This window comes from Larus michahellis, chromosome W, assembly GCF_964199755.1.
Source record: "Larus michahellis chromosome W, bLarMic1.1, whole genome shotgun sequence".
Classification (NCBI taxonomy): domain Eukaryota; kingdom Metazoa; phylum Chordata; class Aves; order Charadriiformes; family Laridae; genus Larus; species Larus michahellis.
Window position 1 is genome coordinate 20187428 of NC_133929.1, and position 26593 is coordinate 20214020.

The 26593-nt window shown below is 46.7% G+C and overlaps 1 protein-coding gene across 1 annotated transcript in view; it reads left to right on the top strand.

The window, feature by feature from the left end:
• The window catches only part of LOC141735674 (protein patched homolog 1-like), a 55197-nt gene that overhangs the window by 23274 nt on the left and 5330 nt on the right, over positions 1–26593 (top strand). The window contains 4 exon segments of the mRNA XM_074568720.1: positions 16945–17063; positions 19078–19480; positions 19954–20263; positions 26003–26145. Coding sequence (XP_074424821.1) covers positions 16945–17063; positions 19078–19480; positions 19954–20263; positions 26003–26145 — 975 coding nt within the window.

Genomic DNA, 26593 nt, shown 5'->3' on the forward strand with positions numbered 1-26593 from the left:
CCTGAGCTGCCGGGGGAGGGGGCAGGAAGTCGCCGCTTGGAGCGGGCTGGGGCATCCCGGGGTCCGGTCGGTGAGCGGCGGGGAGCGGCGGTCCCGTAATCGTGTTCGTATATTCCTCTATCCGTGTTACTGTTGTTGTTTGCCTGTTCCCTTTGCTGTTCTGTTAAACTGCCTTTGTCTCAACCCAAGAGTCTTGCCTTTTCTTCCGATTCTTCCTGTATTAGGAAGGCCCGAGCGAGCGGCACGTGGTTCTTTGTTGCCGTCTGAGGCTAAACCACGACAGTCCTTTTTGGCGCCCAACGTGGGGCTCGGAGGGTTGAGATAACGACAGAATCCAACTAGAACGTGGAAAAACGGTTTTGGGTTTTTTTTTGTATGCATTTATTTTATTAGGTAAATAGTCACTGGTCATCACGTTACTTGGTTTGTTCTCATGGCTGTGTTATATAAATTCCTATATGGCTTATGTACTCCCTGCGATGCTGTTTACCGTGTCTGGAAGAGGGATGAGGATTATCATTCTGCTGTCCTGTGCGATATCTGTTTATGATATGATAACATCACTGTTCAGACAGCTATTTTGGGGTGTTTATGTGGTGTTGCTGTCCTGTCCGTACATTGGGCACCGTCTCTCAGAATTTATTAATAATTACACCCAGTCTGTGGGGGAAACAGGGGGGGACACTTTCCCCAGCTCTTTTGCCTCCCTTTTCTCCTTCGGGTCAGGTATGACAACTTTTGAGAATTTTGAATATCCTTGGGATACTCAAACCAGCGTGTTCCTAGTGTTATGTCTCCTGAATACGTTCCAGGTCTTGTTTAGGGTTAAGCGACTATTTAAGACTACCACCCAGAGATCTGCTCCGAGGCTGGATAGTCAGGGGTGGCATGGCATGTGGGAGAACATGGGCAGGTACCTAGAGAACTACTCACCTCCAATGGTCTGGGACTTCACCCCTGAACAATTACAGGACCCTGATAAAGTGGTAGAATATTTGAAGGGAAAATGCTGTGGCTATTCTAGAGAGGCACAACTCACTGCATTGTGCTGGGCCCTGGCCAGTATCTACCAGGCACTGCTCAGAATTATGCAGCACCCTCAGGGGGAAGAGATGGAAACCAGACCAGCAGCCACTGCGGCTACTGCAACCCCTGCGGCAGCCCCTGCGGCTACTGCAACCCCTGCGGCAGCCACTGCGGCTACTGCAACCCCTGCAACGGACATTGCGGCTACTGCAACCCCTGCGTCGGACACTGCGGCTACTGCAACCCCTGCGGCAGCCACTGTAGCTACTGCAATCCCTGCGACAGACACTGCGGCTACTGCAACCCCTGCGGCAGCCACTGCAGTTACTCCAACCCCTGTGGCAGCCACTGCAGTTACTCCAACCCCCATAGCAGCCACTGCCACTGAACCAGGGAACCAACCCGTGACAGTATCAGTTGCCCCCATACAGAAGAAGAAGTACACAAAGAAATCAGTTTGCTTAGTAAGAGATGATGATGAACCAGGGCCATCACGAGAACAGGAGGAAGAGGCAGAACCAGAGGTAATTACTCGATCCCTATCCTTGAGTGAGCTGCGGGATATGCGAAAAGATTTCAGCCGACTTTCAGGCGAGCACATTGTCACCTGGCTGCTCCGGTGCTGGGATAATGGGGCCAGTAGCCTGGAATTAGAGGGTAGGGAGGCCAGGCAGCTGGGATCCCTGTCTAGGGAAGGCGGCATTGACAAGGCAATTGGGAAGAAGACCCAAGCCCTCAGCCTCTGGAAACGACTCCTGTTAGGCGTGAGGGAGAGGTACCCCTTCAGTGAGGATGTTGTATGTCAGCCAAGTAAGTGGACTACCATGGAAAGAGGTATCCAGTACCTGAGAGAATTAGCCGTGCGGGAGATGATTTATTATGACTTTGACAATGCAGACTTACCCACAGACCCTGATGAGGTGCAATGCACAAGGCCCATGTGGCGGAAGTTTGTACGAAGCGCACCATCGTCATATGCCAACTCACTGGCAGTAATGGAATGGAAAGGTGAAGAGGGACCAACGGTGGATGAGGTGGCTGGCCGGCTCCGGCGATATGAAGAAAGTCTCTCCTCCCCCCTTGTCTCAGCTGTGGAGAAACTGTCCCGGAAGGTCCAGCAACTTGAAGAGAATATGTCCTACTCCCCACCTGCACGGGCCAGCGTCTCAGCTATTAGGAGCAGGCATTTCCCCACTCAAGAGAGAGAGTACAGAGGGTACACACCATGAGGCACCCTGTGGTTCTACCTGTGTGACCACGGAGAGGACATGAGGAAGTGGGATGGACAACCTACTTCGATCCTGCGGACACGGGTACAGGAGTTGCAAGGAAGGACAACCACAAAAGGGGATCCCTCCAGGAAAAGTGCCGCCCCAGTTTCCAGTGGGCCGTTCCCCAGACAAAGCAGAAGGCCTGATCTTGCTTCTGATCCTCTTGAAGGAACTTCCAAGTCATTTCTGCAAGAAGTGAGTAATGGATACTATGACGAGTATTAGGGGGGCCCTGCCTCCGGCCAGGTGGAGGAAAGGGACAACCGGGTTTATTGGACGGTGTGGATTCGATGGCCTGGCACATCGGACCCACGGGAGTATAAGGCTGTAGTGGACACGGGTGCACAGTGTACTTTAATACCATCAAGCTATAGAGGGGCAGAACCCATTTGTATTTCCGGGGTGACAGGGGGATCCCAAGAGTTGACTGTACTGGAGGCAGAAGTGAGCCTAACTGGGAATGAGTGGCAAAAACATCCCATTGTGACTGGCCCAGAGGCTCCATGCATCCTTGGTATAGATTACCTCAGGAGAGGGTATTTTAAGGACCCAAAAGGGTACCGCTGGGCCTTTGGCATAGCTGCCTTGGAGACAGAGGAAGTTAAATAGTTGTCTACCTTGCCTGGTCTCTCGGAGGATTCTTCTGTTGTGGGGTTGTTGAGGGTCGAAGAACAGCAGGTGCCGATTGCTACCACAACGGTGCATCGGCGGCAATATCGCACTAACCGAGACTCTCTGATTCCCATCCATGAGCTGATTCGTCAACTAGAGGTTCAAGGAGTGATCAGCAAGACTCACTCACCCTTTAACAGTCCCATATGGCCGGTGCGAAAATCTAATGGAGAGTGGAGGCTAACTGTAGACTATCGTGGTCTGAATGAAGTCACGCCACCGCTGAGTGCTGCCGTGCCGGACATGCTAGAACTCCAGTACGAACTGGAGTCCAAGGCAGCCAAGTGGTATGCCACAATTGATATAGCGAATGCATTCTTCTCAATCCCTTTGGCAGCAGAGTGCAGGCCACAGTTTGCTTTCACTTGGAGGGGCATCCAATACACCTGGAATCGACTGCCCCAGGGGTGGAAACACAGCCCCACCATTGGCCATGGACTGATCCAGACTGCACTGGAACAGGGTGAAGCTCCAGAACATCTGCAATACATTGATGACATCATCATATGGGGAAACACAGCAGAAGAAGTTTTTGAGAAAGGGAGTAAAATAGTCCAAATCCTTCTGAAAGCTGGTTTTGCCATAAAACGAAGTAAGGTCAAGGGACCTGCGCAGGAGATCCAGTTTTTAGGAATAAAATGGCAAGATGGACACCGTCAGCTCCCAATGGATGCGATCAACAAAATAGCAGCTATGTCTCCACCAACTAGTAAAAAGGAAACACAAGCTTTCTTAGGCATTGTGGGTTTTTGGAGAATGCATATCCCAGATTACAGTCCAATTGTAAGCCCTCTGTATCAAGTAACCCGGAAGAAGAATGACTTTAAATGGGGTCCTGAGCAACGACAAGCTTTTGAACAAATCAAACAGGAAATAGTCCATGCAGTGGCCCCGGGGCCAGTCCGGGCAGGACAAGATGTTAAAAATGTGCTCTACACCGCAGCCGGGGAGAACGGCCCTACCCGGAGCCTCTGGCAGAAAGCACCAGGGGAGACCCGAGGTCAACCCCTAGGGTTTTGGAGTCGTGGATACAGAGGATCCGAAGCCCGCTACACTCCAACAGAAAAAGAGATATTGGCAGATTATGAAGGGGTTCGAGCTGCTTCGGAAGTAGTTGGTACAGAAGCACAGCTCCTCTTAGCACCTCGACTGCCGGTGCTGGGCTGGATGTTCAAAGAAAGGGTCCCCACCACACATCATGCAACTGATGCTACATGGAGTAAGTGGATTGCACTGATCACACAGCGAACTCGAATGGGAAACCCCAGTCGCCCAGGAATTCTGGAAGTGATCATGGACTGGCCAGAAGGCAAGGATTTCGGAATGTCACCAGAGGAGGAGGTGACGCGTGCAGAAGAGGCCCCACCATATAATAAACTGCCAGAAAATGAGAAGAAATATGCCCTGTTCACTGATGGGTCCTGCCGGATTGTGGGAAAGCATCGAAAGTGGAAGGCTGCTGTGTGGAGTCCTACACGACAAGTTGCAGAAGCCAGTGAAGGACAAGGTGAATCGAGCCAGTTTGCAGAGGTGAGAGCCATTCAGCTGGCTTTGGACATTGCTGAGCGAGAAAAATGGCCAGTCCTTTATCTCTACACTGACTCATGGATGGTGGCAAATGCTCTGTGGGGGTGGTTACAGCAGTGGAAGCAGGGCAACTGGCAGCACAGAGGCAAACCCATCTGGGCTGCTGACCTATGGCAAGATATTGCTGCCCGGATAGAGAATCTGGTTGTGAAAGTACGTCACATAGATGCCCACGTACCGAAGAATCGGGCCACAGAGGAACATCAGAACAACCAGCAGGTGGATCGGGCTGCTAGGATTGAAGTGGCTCAGGTGGATCTGGACTGGCAACATAAGGGTGAACTATTCATAGCTCGGTGGGCCCATGACTCCTCAGGCCATCAAGGGAGAGATGCGACATATAGATGGGCTCGTGACCGAGGGGTGGACTTGACCATGGACACTATTGCACAGGTCATCCATGAATGTGAGACATGCGCTGCGATCAAACAAGCCAAGCGTTTGAAGCCTCTTTGGTATGGAGGGCGATGGCTGAAATATAAATATGGGGAGGCCTGGCAGATTGATTATATCACGCTGCCACAAACCCGTCAAGGCAAGCGCTATGTGCTCACAATGGTGGAAGCAACCACTGGATGGCTGGAAACATACCCTGTGCCCCATGCCACTGCCCAGAACACTATCCTGGGCCTTGAAAGACAAGTCCTGTGGCGACATGGTACCCCAGAGAGAATTGAGTCGGACAACGGGACTCATTTCCGAAACAGCCTCATAGACACCTGGGCCAAAGAGCATGGCATTGAGTGGGTATATCACATCCCCTATCACGCACCAGCCTCTGGGAAGATAGAACGATACAATGGACTGTTAAAAACTACACTGAGAGCAATGGGTGGTGGGACTTTAAAACACTGGGATACACATTTAGCAAAAGCTACCTGGCTAGTTAACACCAGGGGATCTAACAATCGGGCTGGCCCTGCCCAATCAAAACTTCCACGTACTGTAGAAGGGGATAAAGTCCCCGTAGTGCACATGAAGAATATGTTAGGGAAGACAGTCTGGGTTAGTCCTGCCTCAGGCAAAGGCAAACCCACCCGTGGGATTGCTTTTGCCCAAGGACCTGGGTGCACTTGGTGGGTGATGCGGAAGGATGGGAAAGTCCGATGTGTACCTCATGGGGATCTGATCTTGGGCGAGAATAGCCAATGAATCAGATTGTGTGCTGTTAATTGCTAAGTAACACTGTCACTGTATGTCCTCATTGCTTTAATTGCTATCAGTTGTACTACAAGTAAGGCACAGGGATGATGGGATAAGAACTGATCTCAGCAGCTGGCGCCCAGCAGTTTCCTCAAGATCTACATCTTCAGCCCACGGACTGTGAGCATGAGCCACACCGGGTGCACCAGTCACAAGCTCCGAAAAATACAGCATGCAACAGACCAGCACCACCCAGCATCTCACCTGCCCTGAGAGACTGTTCTAACAGATGGAGCCCAAAGCCGTGGATTAAAAGAACTCAACGGACACTTTGGAGGGATGGCCCATAAACTAAGGGCATTATATGTGCATGAATATATATGTGTATATATATATATATGACAGGGGAAAGTGGTGGCAATTAATTGGAACCTGCTGGGCATGGCATAGATGGTATGGAATAAGGGGTGGATAATGTCCTGGTTCCGGTGGGGATAGGGTTAATTTTCCCTGGTATTCCATGCCATGTGAGCCATGCCCACCCTGAGCTGCCGGGGGAGGGGGCAGGAAGTCGCCGCTTGGAGCGGGCTGGGGCATCCCGGGGTCCGGTCGGTGAGCGGCGGGGAGCGGCGGTCCCGTAATCGTGTTCGTATATTCCTCTATCCGTGTTACTGTTGTTGTTTGCCTGTTCCCTTTGCTGTTCTGTTAAACTGCCTTTGTCTCAACCCAAGAGTCTTGCCTTTTCTTCCGATTCTTCCTGTATTAGGAAGGCCCGAGCGAGCGGCACGTGGTTCTTTGTTGCCGTCTGAGGCTAAACCACGACACTGCTATAACGTCTCCCCAGAGCCTTCTCTTCTCCAGGCAGAACAGCCCCAACTCTCTCAGCCTGTCCTCATAGGAGAGGTGCTCCAGCCCTCTGATCATCTTCGTGGCCCTCCGCTGGACCCGTTCCAACAGGTCCATGTCCTTCTTGTGCTGAGGACTCCAGAGCTGGATGCAGTACTCCAGGTGGGGTCTCACCAGAGAGACATATTATGTATCTTGTCACCAGAGACATATTATGCATCTCACCAGAGACATATTATGTACCTTGTCTTCCTTTTGGGCCTGTCTCAGAGAAGGTAGGATGTGAGTCCAGTGGTCAGTCTCTCTCACACTCCCTGATGCTCCTCAACTTACTCACCTCGTCCTGGAGCTCTGTTACTAAGCGGAGGAGTTCCTCTACCTGGGCGCACCTCCCACAGGTGTGCTCACTGCTGCCATCCTGTACCGGTGTAAGAGCAGGGCACACCCTGCAGCCTGACACCTGGGTGGCTGCATGTTCCCACTGGAGCTCTGTCTGGGAAACTGCATCAGTTGTGATGGGTGCAGAGCTTAGAGAAGCCGTGGCTTTCTGCTGGGTAGATACCATCGCTCCCTGGTTTAGCTGGCAGAGCTTTCAGCTCCCTTCCTGCACACCCTTCCATGCGAACTACCACACAAACTGCTGTGCCATGCCCTGGATGATGTGCCATGCTCTGTTTGCCCCTCCTGTTTGCAGCACTTCTGGTCACTAGCACTCCCTAGGGCTGTTTAAATCTCCTGCAGTTGCTCCTGGCAACGCCCAAGCCACGTCAGCCTTGCTCTTGAGAGCTTCGGACTCCTGGCGAGGCTCTCTGCTCTTCCTCTGGTTTCCCTGGCTCTGGCTCTGGGACCACCCCCCGTCCACCTCAATCTACCTCCCAAGCAAAAAAGTTAAGGAGCTTGAGAAAGAGATAGACTGGTGGAACCATGCTCTGCCCTCCCTAAAGCAGAAACGGGAACAGCCTCTAGAAAAAAAACAAGATCAAGGGGATCCTGTATCCTCCCCCTGCCAGGCTGAAGGCAGTAGCTTAAAGGAAAGACATGAATGGAGGCAAGTCTGCGCTCGGGGCAGACGGCAAACACCCTCCTTGCCCACCTCGCCTTCCCAGGTACCACTGTACAACAGGTATGAGGCTCTGGATGTGGAAGGCCAGTCAATGGATGATGTGGATTATAGTCCATCAACACCAGAGGTGTTGCCAGGGTCAGAAAGGCCTACCCCACGTATCATGACCACCTCCACGAGGAAGAAAAGACATGTTATAGTTGTAGGCGGCTCCTTTCTGAGGGGAACAGAAGGTCCAATATGCTGGACAGACCCTTCTCTTAGGGAAGTCTGCTGCCTCCCTGGGGCCCAGGTTAAGGACATCACTAGGAAACTTCATAGCCTGGTATGGCCCTCGAACTATTACCCACTGCTCTTCCATGTGGGTGGTGATGAATCCTAGAATGGTTTGGGCTGGAAGGGACCTTAAAGATCATCTAGTTCCAACCCCCCTGCCATGGACAAGGGACACCTTCCACTAGACCAGGTTGCTCAAAGCCCCATCCAGCCTGGTCTTGAACGCTTCCAGGGATGGGGCATCCACAACTTCCCTGGGCAACCTGTTCCAGTGTCTCACCACTCTCAGAGTAAAGAATTTCTTACTAATTTCTAATCTAAATCTCCCCTCTTTCAGTTTGAAACTGTTACCTCTCGTCCTATCACTACAGGCCCTGATAAAGAGTCCCTCCCCATCTTTCCTGTAGGCCCCCTTTAGGCACTGGAAGGCTGCTATAAGGTCTCCCTGGAGTCTCCTCTTTTCCAGGCTGAACAGCCCCAACTCTCTCAGCCTGTCCTCATAGGAGAGGTGCTCCAGCCCTCTGATCATCTTCGTGGCCCTCCGCTGGACCCGTTCCAACAGGTCCATGTCCTTCTTATGTTGGGGACTCCAGAACCAGAGGCAGTACTCCAGGTGGGGTCTCACCAGAGCAGAGCAGAGGGGCAGAATCACCTCCCTCGACCTGCTGGCAATGCTTCTTTTGATGCAGCCCAGAATGCAGTTGGCTTTCTGGGCTGTGAGCGCACATTGCCAGCTCATGTTGAGCTTCTCATCCACCAACATCCCCAAGTCCTTCTCCTCAGGGCTGCTCTCAAACCATTCTCCACCCAGCCTGTATTTGTGCTTGATTGCTCTGACCCAGGTGCAGGACCTTGCACTTGACCTGGTTGAACTTCATGAGGTTTGCACAGGCCCACCTCTCAAGCCTGTCAAGGTCCCTCTGGATTGGCATCCCTTCCCTCCAGTGTGTCAACTGCACCACGCAGCTTGGTGTCATTGGCAAACTTGCTGAGGGTGCACTCAATCCCACTGTCCATGTTGCCAACAGCACTGGTCCCCATACTGATCCCTGAGGAATGCCACTCATCACTGGTCGCCACTTGGACATCGAGCCGTTGACCACAATCCTTTGAGTGCGGCAATCCAGCCAATTCCTTATCCACCGAGTGGTCCATCTGTCAAATCTATGTCTCTCCAATTTAGACAAGGATGTCATGCAGGACAGTGTCAAATGCTTTGCACAAGTCCAGGTAGATGATGTTAGTTGCTCTTCCTTTATCCACCAACGCTGTAACATAGTCGTAGAAGGCCACCAAATTTGTCAGGCATGATTTGCCCTTAGTGAAGCCATGTTGGCTGTCACCAATCACCTCGTTATTTTCTGTGTGCCTTAGCAGAGTTTCCAGGAGGATCTGCTCCATGATCTTGCCGACCATAGAGGTGAGACTGACCAGCCTGTAGTTCCCTGGGTCTTCCTTTTTTCCCTTTTTGAAAATGGGGGTTATGTTTCCCCTTTTCCAGTCAGTGGGAACTTCACCAGACTGCCACGACTTCTCAAATATAATGGAAAGAAGCTTAGCAACTTCATCTGCCAGTTCCCTGAAGCCACAATGCATAGTCCGAAGGCAATCAAAATAGACTTCAGGGCCTTGGTATGGTTGGTAAGGGAATTTGAAGCACAGGTTATTTTTTCCTCTCTCCTTCCAGATGTGGGCAGTGGCAATGGAAGAAACAGATGGGCCCAGTCCATTAATACATAACTCCGTGGCTGGTGTCACAGTTTTGGTTTTTTCGATAATGGGATGTCCTACAAAGCACCAGGCCTGCTGGCGTCAGATGGGATTCACCTTTCTGAAAGGGGAAAGAGGGTCTTTGCTCATGAGCTAGTGGGGCTCATTGACAGAGCTTTCAACTAGACTTAAAGGGTGAGGGGGGTAATATCAGGCTTGCCCGTGACAAGCCAAGGGATGACACACCGAGGTTAGAGGGACGGAGTGCTAGCAAGGGCCCTCAGCCTGTTGCTCTGAGATGTACTGGCTATACTGCAGCACACTTGAAGTCTTACTGAGATGAGACAGGAGCTCCTGAGGTAATAGGAACAGGGAAATACCAGTAAAATACCTCAAAGGAATTAAGGGGTATTCCTCTAAGAAGGTGACACAGCTGACAGCCCAGATGAAGTGCCTCTACACCAATGCACGCAGTATGGGCAAGAAACAGGAGAAGCTGGAAGCCGCCGTGCTGCTAGAAAGCTACAACCTAGTTGCCATTACTGAAACCTGGTGGGATGAATCCCGTGACTGGAGTGCAGCTATCGATGGCTACAGGCTATTCAGAAGGGACAGGTGAAGAAGGAGGGGTGGAGGCGTTGCCCTCTACATCAAGAAATGGATAGATTGTGAAGAGCTGTCTCTGAAGAATAGCCACAAGTAGGTTGAAAGCTTATGGGTAAGAATTAGAGACCGCATCAACAAAGGGAACCTTGTGGTTGGTTTCTACTATGGGCCGCCCGATCAAGGGGATCCTATTGATGAAGAATTCTTACTCCAGCTACAGGAGACATTGCACTCGCAGGCTCTCATCCTGCTGGGGGATTTCAACCATCCCAATATCTGCTGGAAAAGTAGCACAGCAAGCTGTAGGCAATCCAGGAGACTCCTGGATAATGCATCGAGGATAACTTCTTAAGCCAGGTAATAGACAGCCCCACCAGAGGAGATGCGATACTGGACCTGATGGTCACCAATGAAAGTGAGCTCATTGGTGACATCAAGATTGGAGGCAGCCTGCACTGCAGTGATCACGCACTGGTGGAGTTCGCAGTGCTGAGGGATATGGGTCAGATGAAGAGTAAAGTCAGGACTGCAAACTTGCAGGTCTTCAAGGAGTTAGTCAATAGGACCCCCTGGGAAACTGCCCTCAGGGACAAGGGGGCAGAACAGAGCTGGCAGATCTTTAAGGATGCTTTCCATAGAGTACAAGAGCTCTCGATCCCCAGGTGTAAGAAATCAGGAAAGGAAGGCAAGAGACCAGCATGTCTGAGTTGAGACCTGCTGGTCAACCTAAAGGGCAAGAAGGAAATGCACAGGCAGTGGAAACAGGGACAGGTATCCTGGGAAGAGTATAGGGACACTGCCCGGTTGTGTAGGGATGGGGTCAGGAAGGCCAAGGTGCAACTGGAGCTGAACTTGGCAAGGGATGCTAAGAATAACAAGAAGGGTTTCTACAGGTATGTCAGACAGAAAAGGAAGGTTAAAGAAAGTGTACTCCCGCTGATGAGCAAGACTGGCAAACTGGAAACAACAGACGAGGAGAAGGCTGAGGTACTCAGCAACTTTTTTGCCTCCGTCTTTACTGACAACCTCTCTTCCCACACCTCTCGAGTGGATGGAATGCAAGGCGGGGACTGGGGGAGCAAAGTCCTCTCCCACTAAAAAAGAATCATAGAATCATTTAGGTTGGAAAAGATCCTTGGGATCATCGAGTCCAACCATCAACCCCACTCTACAAAGTTCTCCCTTACACCATATCCCTTAACACCACATCTAAACGACTCTTAAACACATCCAGGGATGGTGACTCCACCACCTCCCTGGGCAGCCTATTCCAGTGTCTGACCACTCTTTCTGTGAAGAATTTTTTCCTAATGTCCAGCCTAAACCTACCCTGCTGCATCTTGAACCCATTCCCTCTTGTTCTATCGCTAATTACCTGTGAGAAGAGACCAGCACCAACCTCTCTACAATGGCCTTTCAAGTAGTTGTAGAGAGTGATGAGGTCTCCCCTCAGCCTCCTCTTCCTCAAACTAAACAGTCCCCCCAGCTCCTTCAATCACTCTTCATAAGATTTATTCTCCAGGCCCTTCACCAGCTTCGTTGCCCTCCTCTGCACTCGCTCCAGCACCTCGAGATCTCTCTCGTATTGAGGTGCCCAGAACTGGACACAATACTCAAGGTGTGGCCTCACCAGTGCTGAGTACAGGGGGACAATCACCTCCCTCCTTCTGCTGGTCACACTATTTCTAATACAAGCCAGGATGCCATTGGCCCTCTTGGCCACCTGGGCACACTGCTGGCTCATGTTCAGCCGCTTGTCAATTAGAACCACCAGGTCCTTTTCTGCCAGGCAGCTCTCCAGCCACACTTCCCCAAGCCTGTAGCGATGCATGGGGTTGTTGTGGCCCAAGTGCAGGACCCGGCACTTGGCCTTGTTGAAGCTCATACCGTTAGCATTGGCCCATCGGTCCAATCTATCCAAGTCTCTCTGTAGAGCCTCCCTATCCTCATGCAGATCAACACTCCCGCTTAGCTTCGTGTCATCTGCAAACTTGCTGATGATATACTCCATGTCCTTATCAAGGTCATCAATAAAGATGTTAAACAGAAATGGTCCCAACACCAAGCCCTGAGGGACACCACTTGTGACCGGCCGCCAGCTGGATTTAACTCCCTTGACCACCACTCTTTGGGACCGTCCAGCCAGCCAGTGCTTGATCCAGCAGATCGTATGCTCATGCAGGCCATGAGCCGCCCATTTTTCCATGAGAATTCTATGGGGGACAGCGTCAAATGCTTTTCGAAAGTCTAGGTAGACAATGTCCACAGCCTTTCCCTCGTCCAATAATCGGGTCATCTTGTCATAGAAGGAGATCAGGTTCGTCAGGCAGGACCTGCCTTTCATAAACCCATGCTGACTAGGCCTGATCCCCTGCTTGTCCATTATATGACTTGTAATGGCACTCAAGCTGATCTGCTCCATGACTTTCCCTGCTACCGAGGTCAGACTGACAGGCTTATAGTTTCCCGGATCCTCCTTTCTGCCTTTCTTGTAGACGGGCGCTACATTCGCTACCCTCCAGTCCATTGGGACCTCCCCAGTTAGCCATGACTTCAGGTAGATCATGGAAAGTGGCTTGGCGAGCCCGTCTGCCAACTCTTTCAGCACTCTTGGGTGTAACCCATCCGGTCCCATAGACTTGTGCGCATCCAAGCAGCGTAGCAGGTCACCGATCACTTCCTCTTTAATTGTGATGACCTCATTCTGCTTCCCCTCCCTGTCTCCTAGCTCACGAGGCTGGGTGCCCAGGGAACAGCTAGTTCCACTGCTAAAGACTGAGGCAAAGTAGGCATTGAGCACCTCAGCCTTTTCCTCATCCTTTGTGACTATGTTTCCCTCTGCATCCAGTAAGGGAGGGAGATTTTCCCTAATCCTCCTTTTGTTGTTAATGAATTTATAGAAACATTTTTGTTATCCTTAACAGCTGTAGCTAGGTTGAGCTCTAGCTGCGCTTTGGCTCTCCTAATTTTCTCCCTGCATAGCTTCGCTATATCCTTATAGTCTTCATGAGAGACCTGCCCCCTCTTCCAGAGGTCATAGACTCTCCTTTTGTTCTTGAGGTCCAGCCAAAGGTCCCTATTTAGCCAGGCCGGTCTCCTTCCCCGCCTACTTGTTTTTCGGCACACAGGGACAGCCTCCTCCTGTGCCTTTAAGACTTCTCTCTTGAAGTATGTCCAGCCTTCCTGGACTCCTATATCTTTCAGGGCAGCCTCCCAAGGGACTTTGTCCAGCAGCCTTCTGAACAGGTCAAAATTTGCCCTCCGGAAGTCTAAGGTGGCAGTTTTATTAACCCCTCTCTCTCCTTGTTTCTCCAAGAATCAGAAATTCGATCATCTCATGATCACTGTGCCCTAGACGGCCACCAACCTTTACTTCCCCCACAAGTTCTTCCCTGTTCACAAGAAGCAGGTCCAGGAGGGCACGTTCCCTGGTCGGCTCGCTTACCAGCTGTGTGAGGAAGTTATCCTCCACACATTCCAGGAACCTCCTGGATTGTTCCCTCTCTGCCGTGTTGTATTCCCAGCAGATACCCGGGAGGTTAAAGTCCCCCACAAGAACGGCAAGTGACTGAGAGATTTCTCCCAACTGCTTATAGAAAGCTTTATCCACCTCACTGCTTTGGTTGGAAGGTCTATAGCAGACTCCCACAGCGATATCAGCTTTATCGGCCCTTAACCTAATCCAAACACTGTCCACCCCATCATCAGTATCCTTGATTTCCGAGCTCTCATAGCATTCTCTAATATACAGGGCCACTCCTCCGCCTCTCCTTTCCTGTCTGTCCCTCCTGAAGAGCTTGTAGCCATCGATTGTGGCACTCCAGTCATGTGAGGCATCCCACCACATTTCTGTGATAGCCACTATGTCGTAGTTTTCCTGGTGCAATTCCTGAGGGAATTGGCTGATGTGGCCAAGCCACTCTCCATGATATTTGAAAAGTCATGACAGTCAGGTGAAGTCCCTGGTGACTGGAAAAAGGGAAGCATTGCACCCATTTTTAAAAAGGGGAGAAAGGAGGACCCCAGGAACTACCGCCCTGTCAGCCTCACCTCTGTGCCTGGGAAGATCATGGAACAGATCCTCCTAGAAGATATGCTAAGGCACATGGAGGACATGGAGGTGATTTGAGACAGCCAGCATGGCTTCACCAGGGGCAAGTCCTGCCAGACCAACCTAGTGGCCTTCTGTGATGGAGTGACTATGTCAGTGGACAAGGGAAGAGCTATGGATGGACTTCTGTAAGGCCTTTGGCATGGTCCCCCCCAACATCCTTCTCTCTAAGTTGGAGAGATATGGATTTGATGGGTGGATTGTTCAGTGGATGTGGAATTGACTGGATGGTCGCATCCAGAGAGTAGTGGTCAACGGCTCAATGTCCAGATGGAGATTGGACGAGTGGTGTCCCTCCACGGTCCGTATTGGGACCAGTACTGTTCAATATCTTCATCAATGAGATAGACAGTGGGATCAAGTGCACCCTCAGCAAGCTTGCAGATGACACCAAGCTGAGTGGTGCATTTGGCATGCCAGAGGGACGGGATGCCATCCAGAGGGACCTGGAAAAGCTTGAGAAGTGGGCCTGTGTGAACCTCATGAGGGTCAATAAGGTCAAGTGCAAGATCCTGCACCTGGGTCAGGGCAACCCCCAGTATCAATACAGGCTGGGGGATGAAGGGATTGATAGCAGCCCTGACAAGAAGGACTTGGGAGTACTGGTGGATGAAAAGCTGTACACAAGCCAGCAACGTGCCCTTGCAGCCCAGAAAGCCAACCATATCCTGGGCTACATCAAAAGAAGTGTGGCTAGAAGATCAAGGGAGGTGATTCTGCCCCTCTACTCCACTCTGGTGAGACCCCACCTGGAGTACTGCGTCTGGTTCTGGAGTCCCCAACATAAGAAGGACATGGGCCTGTTGGAAGGGTTCCAGAGGAGGGGCACGAAGATAATCAGAGGGGTGGAGTCCTATGAGGACAGGCTGAGAGAGCGTCCTGGTTTGAGAGACACAGGATTAATTTCTCTTTCAGTAATTTTACTTTGCAGTAAGGTCTCTTCTAATGCCCATTGCAGGGGGGTTGGACTAGATGATCTATAAAGGTCTCTTCCAACCCAAACTATTCTATGATTCTATGATCTTTTCTCTCAAAGATTAAAGTAATGATTAAATGCTTATTAGGCTTTAAACACTAGATAAACTCTATTGTAGTAGTTCTGCGTCCAGCCAATCAGCAGGACCAAAATTTTACTTTAAGTAGGCTGGAGACAACAGAAGAGAAGCATCAGTAAGAACCACATTTGTGTGCAATATATTTATGATTGAAATAGCTATAAAATGTTTACATACAAAACTAATTCTGTCATTCTCAGAAAAGTACAAACAAGAAAAATTCTTTTTTTATACTTTACAGCTTCAAAACCCTAAAAATCATTCAGTATGTTACTATGATTTTCACAGATAAAAGACACAAAAATACAAAATTGCATTATTTAGAGTCACAGAAGTTGATCATTTTTAAAACATGAATTTTGGATGTCTCATCTTTTGAGTTGCCAATTTTAAGGGCTGATTTTCAACATCAAAAGCAGCCATCCATTTGTGTTGGAAAAAGGAGGGATCATTTACATCAGGTCAGGCACTTAATTTGTGTAATCCAATTTTAGTCCTTTTTTTGACTGTTTGAACCCAAATGGTTTTTACTTCAGATGTTACAGGTGGAGGCGCTTGATAATTTATATGCTTTCCTCAGTCTGAAGCTGGGCTACTATAGAGATGCCTACTGATTATATAATGAGTAAAATATAAGGGTTTCCTTTTTTTTTTTAATCTGTTGATAGCTCAACTATTTTTTTCCAGTTTTTGGACATAAAAAAATAAAATCCCTCAATGACTTATCTTTATCTCTACTATTCTACTGCTGTATTCCAAACCCACCTGTGCCCAAGTTTTCCCTTTGTAAGGCTAGTGATCTTAGCTATGTTTTATTGCAAATAAATACCATTAACAATAATGATAGATGCTGCACCACATATCTTTATAGAGATTCTCTGGGAATCTCTGTGTTGGAAAGGGTTATGGTTTGAAGGGGGGTTTGTTATTTTTCTTTAAATAACAATCACTTTGCAAATTATCTTGACTATTCTTGTTCCAATTTAAGACTCATTTTGGTAGACTGGCTCATTAATCAAGTTATTTTAAACACAAGCAGGAGTACATCAAATGCATAGTGTTTTACTAAATAGAGCAGTTTCATTAAAATTTAATTAAACCTTTGTTTCATTACTTATTTAATAATGTGCTTTGATGTTATTGTGGTACTTAAATTACTTCAGATCCCTTAAATGTGAGAACTTCAGTCCTAGTTCCAAGTTTGCTTTTGCTTCCATCTTTTTGTACTAAGAAACTAAGTAGGGCAGAATCTCATATAAAAGTGTAATTTATTGATGTGACTGTTTTTTCCACTTTAAAAATCTTGGTGCTACCACATCTCTAGGTATAGAGATATTAAAATAATATGAAGATTAATATTACAAGAAATGAATTAACTACAGTAGGCCTATGATAATGAAACTGGGATGACAAAATATACCTCCCAGTTCCCTCAGGGAGAAGCTTGAAAGGGTCTGATGAGTAAACATGATAAATGGGTAGATAGGTGAGAACTGAAAGGAGGCTTTATGCTTTGTAAAACCAATGCCCTAAATGAAGCTTAGTAATGACTTCGCTTCTATTATGATTGATCTCTAGGCAGCAGTTGTGGTGGTATTCAACTTTGCTATGGTTTTGCTGATTTTTCCTGCTATCCTGAGCATGGATCTTTATCGTCAGGAAGACAAGAGACTGGATATATTCTGCTGTTTTACAAGGTGAGAATGTGTGATAGAATTACAGTATGTGAGATGCATCCTTTTTGTGATCACCAATCAGTGCTACTACCTCTTGTCAGGAGTGGGAGTTCTTCATTGCAGCAGGACAGCAACAGGGTCAGTATGTTATTGTCATGGTTTTATTGCTAGTGACTGAATTACATTTGCTACCTTGTTTTTTTATCAGACTGAGGGGAAAAGTCAAAAGGCATTTCACACACGCATACTTTTTCCTTTATTCATATGTACATCCATTTTAGCCATTGGAGGTCAACTTTCTGGAAGCATGTAAAAGAGCCATGTTTTAGTAATATCTGTATTTTTAGAATTTTATGGGGTACTGCAGTGTGTCCAGTGCTGGTATTGGGTAACCTTGGAAGACTTAATTCCAGTCTCTTATGGAAGACTGTAAATAACTCAGGGTACTCAGAAGCCTTACTTATACACTATACTTATATACTTACTTAAACACTATGTGTTTTTTTTTATGCTTTTTATGCCTTAAAAATAATGTAAAAACTATAAATTTACTTCCCTTTAGCCCAGTTTTTCATAGGACTGTGAGGAATTCAGAACGATCGATACCATTGGAAGGTAGTGATTGATAAACTTTCTGTTATGGCTCCAAAAGTAATTTAGAATGATAGTATGCACACTCTTACCTAATACACATACAGCTCTGAGGGCAGGGGCAGGCTAGGAGGAAGCTACTGTCATCAGCAGAGCCGCCACCTAGAGATAAAGCATATTTTCTACATTATTTTTTGCTTTTGCCTGCAATGAAGAGGATAAGCTGCATTTCTGTACGTGTACTCTCACATGCATGTCATAACCAGGATGTAGAGAAAACCCCTTGTGTCCTCTTAGCCTTTCACACCCATGTAGGAGCAGACACAGTTTGATCTTTTGAACTTCGATGTCAAAGAGAGAAAATGCTTTCCTAAATTTGTTTTTAAGGGAGTCGTCAGAACAGGGAGTTGTTCACAAGCCAGGACTCTTGCTTTCTGTTTCTGATTTAGCCATAGTTTCACTGGATGGTCTAATGTGCTTGAATTTTGGAGCCCTGATTCTCAGAAGTAGGGTAGGATTCTCAGGGTGGTCAGACCTTCCATTTATTCCCCCATCTAAAGTTGTACCAAATGTGAATCAGAACTTGGGCCCATGTACATATGAAGAAATTCAGTTAATTGAATTGCTTTCTTTAGGTAGGCAACATTTTCTTCCTTTTTGTAGGATTTTTCCACTTGGTGAAAAATCTCTGATACCGTTTTCTATCAGCAATTTGTTTTTATTTACAGAAGGAGGCTTGTTTATGACATTTTTTTAATAAACTAGGTATCTATTATGTTCTTGCATAGACTACAATAAAGGGAATGCTTCAAAAAAATGCTTCTGTAATTTCGTCTCTTCATGTTGCCTGTCCTTCCTGGGAATTAATCCTTGTACGCGTTTACTTCAATTTTAAAACACGCAGTCAGTGTATGGCAAGTGGTTTCAACCTGCCTCCCAAAAGTCTGAGATCTTATCCAGAAGGTCCAAATATTATTTAACAGTTACTTTAATAGTTCTAAACAGAAGAACTCAGCATGTCATGCATTTACATTTTGATCTTCTAAATAGTTTAATTCTCAGCATGGTTGTGTAGATGTAAACTCACACGCACGTATCATGCATTCAGACTGTGTGCAACTACTTGGCTATTGACCTGATTAGCATGTGTAATTAATAGAGTGATGTGAGTGGATGCCAGTGTCTTCAGACAAATGCTGGTTCCTTCTTTCTTGGGCACAAGAAACGTGCAGAAACAGGCTCAGAGGCCTATACTTTAAACCGTGTCTAAGAAATATTTCCTAAAAGTGCAGAAGGAAATTCTCATCAAAACATTATGCTTAATTAACATAAACAATTTAATAGTAGTAGAAGCAGTCTCAGGTGGAAGTAGATTATCCTATCTAGCCTGATTAAAATAAAGACCTATCTAAATGTGAACAGATGTTTTTCTCTTCTCTTGCAGTCCGTGTGCCACTAGAGTGATTCAGATTGAGTCTCAAGCATATGTGGAAAACAGCGATAATACTTGCTACAGTCCTCCACTCCCATACAGCAGTCACAGTTTTGCACATGAAACTCAGATTATGATGCAGTCTACAGTGCAGTTGCACACAGAATACGATCCTCATGCACAGGTGTACTACACCACAGCAGAGCCTTGCTCAGCAATATCTGTGCAGCCAGTGACAGTGATGCAAGATAATCTCAGCTGCCAGAGCCCAGAAAGCACAAGCTCAACAAGAGATTTGCTTTCCCAATTCTCAGACTCCAGTATGCATTGCCTTGAGCCACCCTATACTAAATGGACACTCACATCTTTTGCAGAAAAGCATTATGCTCCACTCCTGCTAAAACCAAAAGCTAAGGTACTCAGAAAACTATTTACCTGTTTTTCAAAAATAGACTTCTGCCTTGGCCAATATGAAAATTATCCTGACAATAGTATTAATTATCAGGAAAAAATAGAATTATTTTGCAATTATAATTCTTAATAATTTTACACCTAATTTCATACTTTAAAAGTTTTATCTTGGTAGCATTGTAGTGACATACTTTTACAATGTAAGTTATCAGTGAGGGGTTTGGTGACTTTCAGTAACCTAAGCTCATGAACAGTGAAACTAAGTCTTCATCACCATGTAAATTTCCTGTTCATGATCTAGAACCCCTTCACTAAAACACAAATTAGTTTGGCCTCGTAGTGTGTGTGCACATAAATATATAAAAGCTTGAAAGTACAGTGATGGGTATTAATTTTGAACCTGGTTCTGTGTCCAATTATGAGTTATTAATTTCTTTAGGAACATAAAACCAAATGCATTTCCATTTTCTGTTGCAGATTGTGGTTATTTTTCTTTTTCTGGGTTTACTTGGGCTCAGCCTTTATGGAACTACCCAGGCGAGAGATGGACTGAATCTCACAGACATTGTGCCACGAGAAACTCAGGAATACGACTTTATTGCAGCACAGTTCGAGTATTTCTCTTTCTACAACATGTATATAGTGACACAGAAAGCAGACTATCCCAATGTCCAGCACTTACTTTATGAACTTCACAAAAGTTTCAGTAATGTGACATACATTTTGTTGGAAGAGGATAAGCAGCTTCCCAAAATGTGGTTGCACTACTTTCGAGACTGGCTGCAAGGTAAGAGAGAACTGCATGAACTTTTCTTTTTAATTCTACGGTAGCAAGCAATTATTCACTGTAGCAACGCTTTCCTCTTCCAATACGGTCACATGGTTTAAAGCATGCTAGCAGGAGGGAAAATGTCTAGGTTCTGCTCTGAACTCAGACATCAATTCGCTGTTTCTCCAACATCTCACTTAAATTCTTTGTGGCTAAGTTTACTCCCCAGTAAAGTAGTTTTGGAGCTTTAAAAGATTATATCCATGAGGGGTCATCTCATGTCATTAATTTCTAAGTGGCTAATGAGGAGTTCTACTTTATAATTAACGGCCCAGGTTCTTGGGAAGATAAATGTTTGCTGAGTGTTTTGAGAACAAAAGTCCCGGTCCAGCAATGTATTTTGGCACAGGCTTAACTTTCAGCACATGAGTGATTCTGTTGGCTTCAGCTGGGACTGCTAGCACAAAGAAAGTTCAGTGGGTCTTAGGCATTTTATTGGATTGGGAGATTACTACACATTCTAGACTTCCAATCAAGTATCCTCACTCTTTCTATGGTGCTACTTTTTCTGTGCTGAACTGTAACTGGGAGGTGTTATAGGTAGTATGATGATAATTATATTAAAGTGGGCTTATTAAAGGCATAATATTATAATTATTCATATCGAGGCAAATAATTCTTTTGTATTTAAAATAAATAGTAATGCTACATCTCAGCAAACTTAACAATTCTCTCTTGTCAGCAAACATCCTGCCCAGAAATACTTCTGTTCTACCTCTGTCTCACTGTTGGAAGAATCTTCAGAAAGCTTTTGCAAACAGAAAAATAAAATGTGCTGACCTACTGAGACTGTAAATTTTATCCTTAACTGTTTACAGATGGCCAATGCAGCCAATGATTCTTAGAAAACATGCACGTAACTTCCACTGTTTGGAGTTCCTTCAGCCTAACACCCCTCTTTTTTCAGAGGCTCTTGTATTTTGCTACCTGGTATCAAATCATGTTAACATTTTCTATTATCTGAAAATGCAACAGAAGATAGTTAACATTAATCGTTTGTTTAAACTGGAAACGTTAACATTATTTTTGTGACTGACTGAATGTAAACGAGATAGCTTAAATTCCCTGATGGCTTTTAATTAGGCTTGTTTTTGCAAAGGGTAATCTTATCTCGTGTTTCATGGTGCCAGCTGTTCACATGAGTCAGTAGGAATTCCTTCCTCACCCCCATTCCAGCATCCAACATACTTATGGAGAATTTTATATTCTTCTATATAACATTTTAAAAATTGTCTTAGTTTGTATAATTTCTCTGCAGAAAGGGGTCAACAAGTTACTTTTATCTTTCTGTCCAGAAACGTTTAATTAATTACAGCTATCTTTAAAGCAGATTGAAGGGCTTTTGAAATCATTGGTGTGAACAGTTTATAATAAAAATATTGTTTGCTTTTAAATCAGTTACTCTGCTATTAATTTCAAAGTGTTATAGGGAATTTTTATTACTGAAATTTTGAAATCCTTCAGAAAGCAAGAACAACTGATAGTGGTTTCTTGGTATTCTTTCTGCAGCCTTTCAGTTTCAGCAGTGTAAAAGGCCAGTAATAAAATGACCGAAAGTGTAAAGTGGTTAAGCCAGCTGAGAAATACAGATATAAAATAGAGCTGGATTTGAGGGATGATCGAACTTGTAAGAACTGTAGCATACATCGGAGGGGGGAAAAGAAGCGAAAGAGCTAAGTTTCCACACACTGTAGTCATGTAAAATGTAACTTGCAACCACGAATTGGTAATGTTGCATGCAACTGCATATATTTGGTATTGTGTGTCTGCTTAGCCCTGTGTCAACGGTTTGATATTAGTCTGAAAGTTCTGCCCCCAAATATTGTCTAGCATAGCAACTTGTCTGCTCCTCTTAAGCTGTCCTTTGAAGGTCTCTCCTTTTTTCCTACATTCTTCTTCAACAACCTCCTCTTAACTCCCAAAGGGATCTTTTACATGACTATTATGACAGCACAAATGCTTTCACATAACCTCTCTCTAAGAGATTTAAATGGTGTTAGAGTTGTATTCAGAAAGGATGGATTTGTATTTCTGCGCTTCACAGAATCACAGAATGGTTGAGATTGGAAGGGACCTCTGGAAGTCATCTGGTCCAACCCCCCTGCTCAACCTCAAGCCAGTTGCCCAGGACCATGTCCAGATGGCTTTTAAATATCTCCAAGGATGGAGACTCCACAACGACTCTGGGCAACCTGTTCCAGTGCTGTCACCCTCACAGTAAAAACATTTTTCTGTATGTTCAGATGGAACCTCCTGTGTTTCCGTTTGTGCCCATTGCCTCTGGTCCTGTCACTGGGCAGCACTGAAAAGAGCCTGGCTCTTTGCACCTTCCCTTCAGGTTTTTATATACATAAAAACCTCCAGTCCCTTAAACATCTATGGGGTCCATACTCCAGGCCCTTAAACATCTTTGTGGCCCTGTGCTGGATTCTCTGCAAGTAGCTCCATCTCTCTCTTGTACTGGGGGACCCAGAACTGTACATGGCGTTCCAGGTGTGACCTCACCAATGCTGAATAGAGGGGAAGGATCACCTCCCTCCACCTGCTGGCAATACTTTGCCTAATGCAGCCCAGGATAATATTACCCTTCTTTGCTGCAAGGGTACATTACTGGCCCGCGTTCAACTTGGTGTCCACCAGGAGCCCCTGGGCCTTTTCTGCCAAGCTGCTTTCCAGCTGGGCGGCCCCCAGCATGTGCTGGTGCATGGGGTTGTTCCTCTCCAGGTGCAGGACTCGGCGCTTCTCCTTTGTTGAACTGCACGAGGCTCCTGTCTGCCCAATTCTCCAGCCTGTTGAGGCCCCTCTGGATGGCAACACGAGCCTCTGGCCTATCAGCTGCTCCTCCCAGTTTTGTGTCATCAGCAAACTTGCTGAGGGTACGCTCTGCCCCATCATCCAGATCATTAATGAAGATGTTGAGCAGGACTGGACCCAGTATATTGACCCCTGGGGTACGCCGCTAGTTACTGGCCTTCAACTAGACTTTGTGGCACTGATCGCCACTCTCTGGACTGGGACATTTGGCCGGTTACCAACCCACCTCACTGTCTGTTCATCCAGCCCATACTTCATCAGCTTCTCTATGACCGTCTTATGGGAGACAGTGTTGAAAGCCTTTCTCGAGTCAAGGTAGACAATATCTCCCCTTGTCTACCAAGCCGGTCATTTCATTGTAGCAGGTTATCGGGTTGATCAAGCGTGGCTTCCCTTTGGTGAAGCCATGCTGACTACTCCCGATTACCTTCTTGTCCTTCAGGTGCCTGGAATGGTTCCCAGGATTATCTGTTCCATCACCTTCCCAGGGATCAAGGTGAGGCTGACTGGCCTGTGGTTCCCTGGGTCCTCCTTCTTGCCTTTCCTGAAGATAGGAGTCACATTTGCTTTCCTCCAGTCCTCAGGCACTCCTCCCGATCTCCATGATCGATCAAAGATAATCAAGAGTGGCCTCACACTTCCTAAATATTTTCCCCACTCCAAGGGCACCAACAAACAGCATTTTCTTAAAGGGGACTTTGAAGTCCCTTCAATGATATCAGAATATCTACTGTTAAATCATCCTCTTTCTGGGCAGGTGCTGAAGGGCTGCACATAGCAGGTTTGGCAGGCTTATTTCATTGCTTTGTTCTCAACCTGTTGGCTTTACAAATGGGTACGATTTTGTAAGATGACCTGGGAGGCAGTTTTCTAAGGGAGGGGGGAAGAATTTATAAATGGGAATGAATACTTAGGTCCTGAGGTGGTGTCAGTAAGATTGTGTTTTCTCTTCCAACACTCTCATCTCCTTACAGCTGTGGCTAACCTAGCTTATCTGTAATGATGGTGTTCATTACAACTCCTCAGTGCAGCTGTGAGGTGGGTTGGTGATTTCCACCACCACCCTACCCCTGCTGTGAGGTATTCCCTCACCTTTAAAAGGAGACAAAGAGGAAAACAACAGTTGAGAGTGTATAGCTGTTGGCTGTGATCTTTAGATGTGCTGGCAGCAGATCCTAAGACTTGTATTGGGTACATAATTCGAACAGATGGAACAAATTGAGCACTCCCACTGTGCTCAAGAAGCAGCTGAGTTGCTGTTTGAAGTTGACAGTTTGAGTGTGGTGGGTTTTTTTCCCTTGTAGTAGAATTTCTGCTTGTATCATAGAAGTTATTGCCTTGGTGCTCTGCAGTAGCCCCAGACAGTTAATGAAGTGGGGTGTGTCCCCTTCTGTTGTTTAATGTGCTTGGCCAGGATTTTGGTGAGGGAGGGGGGAGTATGGAGAGTGTATTTCTCTTCTGGGTAATGGACTAAATCTCTCCTTGGTTTTAACTCCACAGTAGCCAGTGAGGTTAAATCAGGGCTGAACTCAGCCCCTTCTGTTTTGGCACCATCTGTGTCAGGGTGAGACTTCAGCTTTTGTTTTGAGGAGGATGTACATGAAAGAGTAATTGTTGTGGTTTAACCCCAGCCAGCAACTAAGCACCACACAGCTGCTTGCTCGCTCCCCCCACAGTGGGATGGGGGAGAGAATCAGAAGAGTAAAAGTCAGAAAACTCGTGGGTTGAGATAAAGACAGTTTAGTAAGTAAAGCAAAAGCCGCTCATGCAAACAAAGCAAAACAAGGAATTCATTCACTACTTCCCATTGGCAAGCAGATGTTTAGCCATCTCCAGGAAAGCAAGGCTCCACCACGCTTAACAGTTAGTTGGGAAGACAAACACCATAACTCTGAATATTCCCCCTTCCTTCTTCTTCCCCCAGCTTTATATTGCTGAGCATGACATCACGTGTCATGGAATATCCCTTTGGTCAGTTGGGGTCAGCTGTCCTGGCTGTGTCCCCTCCCAACTTCTTGTGTACTCCCAGCCACATTGGCAGGGCAGTGTGAGAAGCAGAAGAGGCCTTGACTCTGCGTAAGCACTGCTCAGCAATAACGAAAACACCCCTGTATTATCAACACTGTTTTGAGCACAAATTCAAAACATAGCCCCATACTAGCTATTGTGAAGAAAATTAACTGCTCTGGCAGGGGGGTTGGACTAGATGATCTCCAGAGGTCCCTTCCAACCCCACGATTCTGTGATTCTGCAGGACAGTCACAACCAGCACAGTAATAAATGCAAATATGATTATGGATTTTGAGTGGGGTGACTCTGGAACCGTACTTCATGAAGAAAACCGCTTTTTATTCTAGACAAGTTTGACTCTTTCCTGCAGAAGTGTACAAGCAGAGTGCTAGGTTACGCTCTCACATCCAGCCTTGCGCTGAGGCAGTGGTGAGGCTATGCGAACTCAGGAATGGCTCTGAGAAGGACAGTGGACCTGAGAGTCCTAATCCCATCCCCACTCTCCCTTTTGCCTTGAGGGTAAACTGATTATTCCAGTGCAGATTGCATCTCCCTTTTGCTAGCTCACTTTTGCTGGTCAGCAACGTGGGAAGAGTCTTGAGGCTTTTCCCTTGCACCTTCTTGCTTCTCCTGCCTTTCTTTGGGGGAAGTACTGGACACGAAAATGGTGCTTTTACCCTCCCACGCACTGACCGTGAGGCGGGGAGCCCAAATCTAGGAGGCAGCAGATGGATAATTTTCTTCCTGCTTCAGCTATAAATAGTCACAGTTTATATTAAAAAGAATCATTATTATTGTTTCTTCCTACTCAAATTTGTTTCAAAGATCGATTTGTCTTGTCCTATCTTCCTCACACCTTCCTCAACTCTTTAGGACTTCAGCATGCATTTGACAGTGACTGGGAAGCTGGGAAAATCACTTACAACAATTATAAAAATGGATCCGACAATGCTGTTCTGGCTTACAAACTCTTGGTGCAAACAGGCAACCGAGCAAAGCCCATTGACATCAGCCAGGTACTGTATCAGAGTCCATACTGGTTTACACAGGAAGCACAGTCCGTCATGAGTTGGGGGAGGTGCAAGGAGCATGCCATAGCCTCTTTTTTCATCTTGATAAATTGAAATTCCTGAGTCGTACCTAATTGCATAGCCTCTCTGACTTTGCTTGAGCTACATGCTAGCTGTAGAGTCTGACCTGTGCTGAGAAGCATTTAAAATCAACACCAGGAATGCCTGTCCTTGGTGATTATTGGCTGGCATGCATTAAATGCTGTTCCTGTCTCATACACATGCACAGTTTCCACTGCAGCTGGTGTGGAAGATGCTACTCTGCATCCATAGGTAGATGGAGCCTGGTCCTATGTCAGACATACAGCCAATGTTAGCCTTGTTCCTGATTTGAATTAGATTTGTTTATAGGGATGACCTTTGCTCAGCCTTCTGCTGTGGCTTTGAATCTAGT